Source organism: Protobothrops mucrosquamatus, unplaced genomic scaffold, assembly GCF_001527695.2.
Source record: "Protobothrops mucrosquamatus isolate PMUCROS unplaced genomic scaffold, P.Mucros_1.0 scaffold2896, whole genome shotgun sequence".
Lineage (NCBI taxonomy): Eukaryota > Metazoa > Chordata > Lepidosauria > Squamata > Viperidae > Protobothrops > Protobothrops mucrosquamatus.
The window spans coordinates 32,042-35,575 of record NW_015388924.1 but is presented as its reverse complement, the minus strand read 5'-3'; the positions used below and the strand labels follow the sequence as shown (position 1 = coordinate 35,575).

The following is a 3,534-nucleotide window of genomic DNA, read 5'->3' as shown; positions in this document are numbered from 1 at the left end:
GGTCTGACCTAGGGTGAATTTTAAATAGGGACAATTTTAATGATTTTAATAAGACACAGCGATAAATATTTGGTTTTTAATTGGCTTTTATAGGGGATAATGTTTTATATTGTTTTAACATGCTGTGAGCCGCCCTGAGTCCCATGGGGAGAAGGGCGGCATATAAGTTAATGAAAATAAGAAAATAAATAAATAAAGCTGCCCCTGGCTTCCTACAGGCTTCCCGGTGCAATTCAAGGGGTTGGTTAGACAGCCAAAGCCTTTCATTGCAGCAGCCATTTTACTGGTAGGACCGCCTGGCTGGGATTGGAGCTCCCTGCCCCGTGAGACTTGGGGGGGGCATGGGAAAGAGCCACGGGAAGGGGCAGGGGACGGCATGCTTCCTCTGCGGCAGCAGCTCCTCTTCCGAAAGGCAAAAGCCTCAAGATGGCTGCAGCCGGGCTGGGGTTTAACGCCTCGGTTTCCCTCTGAGGCACAGCCGAGGCGGATTTTCGGACGGCCCTTCCGAAGCCGCCTCTGGCTTGTCGTCGTTTTTTATGTGGCCCTCAGTTTTTCTGCTCTGCCAGAGATCGAGCGCCAGATACGGGCAGCAAAAACCTGAAAATCCGCCGGATGGCAGCACTACGGCTGGCTCCGTCCGGAAGAAAACAGGCAAAGCTCAGGGTGGCGGTGTGACCGCCGGCCGCAGGCGCTCCACTCCCTAACTAGGCCACCTCATCCGCGCCCACCGAGATGCCTGGCGAACCCTCTGGGCCTTCTCTGCGGCCCCCTTTTTGGTTGACCCGGCAGCTTTTGGAAGCTGACAAGCCAGGCCGATTTCTTCCACGGATGTCCCATTCCGTCAGCTGGAAAGGCGAACATCCGATCATGGCCCCTTCTCCACCCAAACGGCCTTCCTCGCACGGTGAACGCGGCCTGCAGGAACGAGAACCGGGTACCTGTTTCGTGATATCCCCAAACCTCTAGGTGGACGTGGCTGGAGGGCAGCACGTGTGAGTTCCAGATGACGGCCAGGTGTCCCCCCGTCCCCGGGGTGCCGTAGTATTGCCACTTGGTCTCGTTGATCAGCATGCTCTTCTCGGAAAGGGGAACCTTATTGTGATGAACTGCAGGGTGAAGCAGAAGAGGCTCGGGTTAGTTGCTTCCTGCATTGCCAAACGAACACGACGTTATCCCGGCTTGCTGCGCGTGGCCTCCGACCACGTCTTCCTTAGAAGAAGGGGACGCGGGGAGCCTGGACGGGCAGATGAGGAAAAGCAGAGAAGCCGCTCACCTGAAGTCCAAGTTCCCGACCAGGGAAACGTCTTCCCGCCATCCAGAGAAATTTCCAGGCTGACCAGGCCGATTTCGTAGAGCAAAGGGGAGACGCAGTGCAGCTGCCCGTCCTGGCCGACGTATCCTCGGGTCTGGGTGGCCCCAGCGAACCTGCCGGGTGGAGAACAAATGGCCAGGATTAGGGCAGACCCCCGGCATGCGAACCCCCCTTTCTCTGTCCGGAAGGGCATTGCATCCCCACACCCACCTGACCTGCACCTCCCCCTCCCCCCATTTCCACCACGTTCCCTCACTTTCCCCCATGGGGCTTTTCCTTCCCTCTCCCTTCTCCGTGGGGCTTTTCCCGCGGGGGTCCCTGCTGGGTTTGGCTTCTGGCTTGTGGCCTATTTGTCCTTCTGTCCTTTGTTTATGCCTTATTTCTAAATTTGTATAGACCGTTTCAGACAACTGACTCCAAGGGGTGTGAAAGAACGGCGGCTGAAGCCAACACAATGATACAAAGTAATAATACACAAGAGAAACAAGAGCGATACACACTTAAAACCTACAGTTAAGGCAGGAACAGGGATTTATTTCTGCCGCTAAGCACTCTGCAGTTCTTCCGGAGCCCCCTTGGGGGCAGCGTGCTCCAGAGGAGCCCCCCGTCCCCACCCCCACCCCAAAAGGACAGCTGCTTTCCCCACACCTGCTTGTGGTGTTGGGCATCTCCTGGCCCTCGGGGGTCGCCCCTCAACAGGGAAGGAACTGCCCACCCTCAGGGAACACCCCAGACTCACACCTGGCAAGGGAGCTCAGATGCCGCGACGCGCCTGTCCCTATACATGGATCGGAGTCGTGCCAGTCACGGGGGTCCCAGGACCCTCAAGGGAACTTTTTCCCAACCAAGACCCCCCCCTGTTTTTTTCCTCCACTTCCCCAGGAGACATGAAACCCCAGCATCGGAAGGCCTGCTCGGCGCGAGCCTCTCCACACCTCGCCCGGCCGTGGTGCCGAAGGCTGCTGTGCTGGGCCTTCCTTCCTCGTGGCTCTTTCGTTTCCTTTTCACCTCTCTCTGGACTGCCCTCCGGATGTTCTTCCAGGGCCCCTTCTCCTTCTCCCACCACCCGGGGCACCTGCTGCCTTCCAGGCTGCCTAGTCCGCTGGCACAGGTGGTAACCTCACGGGGGCCCACATCGGCTTTTTGTTCATCCCCGGTGACTCCTCCGCCTTTCGGTCCTCCGTTCAGAATAGGCGGCATCTGGCCCAGTGTGGTAGTACTAGCAGTAGTATTAGTAACTGCGAGAGGGATCTGGGAGTCCGAGTGGACGATCCCTTCAAGGTGAGCCAGCCGTGTGCAGCAGCAGCAGCAGCAGCAGCCCAAAAAGCCACCCTGGTCCCTCGGCTGCATTAACAGAGGGACAGAATCGAGATCACGAGAACTGACGGTAAGGCCACACTCGGAATACGGCATCCAGTTTTGGTCGCCATGATACAAAAAAGATGCGGAGACGCTGGAAAGGGTGCAGAGAAGAGCAACAAAGAGGATCAGGGGACTGGAGGCTGAAACACACAAGGAACGGTTGCTGGAATTGGGCAGGTCTAGTCTAGGGAAAAGAAGGCCTAGGGGTGACAGGATAGCAGTCTTCCAGTATTTGAGGGGCTGCCTTACACAAGAAGGTGGGGGGGGGGGGTTGCACCTATTCTCCAAAGCCCCAGAAGGCAGGACAAGGATGGAAACTCATCTAGGAGAGAAGCAACCTGGAACCAAGGAGAAATCTCCTAACAGTGAGGACAATTAACCAGAGGAACAGAAACTTTCCAAGAAGAGGTTGGGTGACCATTGGTCTGGAATGGTGTAGGGCAGTGGTGGCGAACCTATGGCGAGGCGGCACTCAGAGCCCTCTCTGTTGGCACACGCGCCACTGCCACCAACAGCAGGTGCCTCAGGCCACCACTGCCGCCCGGAGCAGGAGCCCCGCCCAGCACAAAAGGAGACGAAGCGACCGACTAGCAAGCTCGAGTAGAGGTGGTGAAGCAGAGATCACCCACCATTGTCGATTGGTGGACTGGAAGAAAAGGGAGAGGGAAGCATTGTACACGCGTGCATGCGTGCATGGGGCCGTGAGCACACACGTGCTGCAAATGGGGCGGGGCTCGTGCCTGTGTGATACTCACTAGCCCTGCCCCCGTTCTTGCATGGTACAGGGCCTTGTATCTGCACCCCACAGCACGGCCGTTTTTGCGCCTTGCAGCATGGTGGCCCATTTTGGACCCCCCCCC

At 57.4% G+C, this 3,534-nt stretch overlaps 1 protein-coding gene across 1 annotated transcript in view; it reads right to left on the bottom strand.

Annotated features, from left to right (window-relative positions):
* The window catches only part of SUSD2 (sushi domain containing 2), a 28,402-nt gene that overhangs the window by 20,870 nt on the left and 3,998 nt on the right, over nucleotides 1–3,534 (bottom strand). The window contains exons 3-4 of the mRNA XM_029286104.1: nucleotides 1,274–1,425; nucleotides 939–1,106 (exon numbers count right to left, since the gene is read on the bottom strand). Coding sequence (XP_029141937.1) covers nucleotides 939–1,106; nucleotides 1,274–1,425 — 320 coding nt within the window. The remainder of the gene's footprint in view (nucleotides 1–938; nucleotides 1,107–1,273; nucleotides 1,426–3,534) is intronic.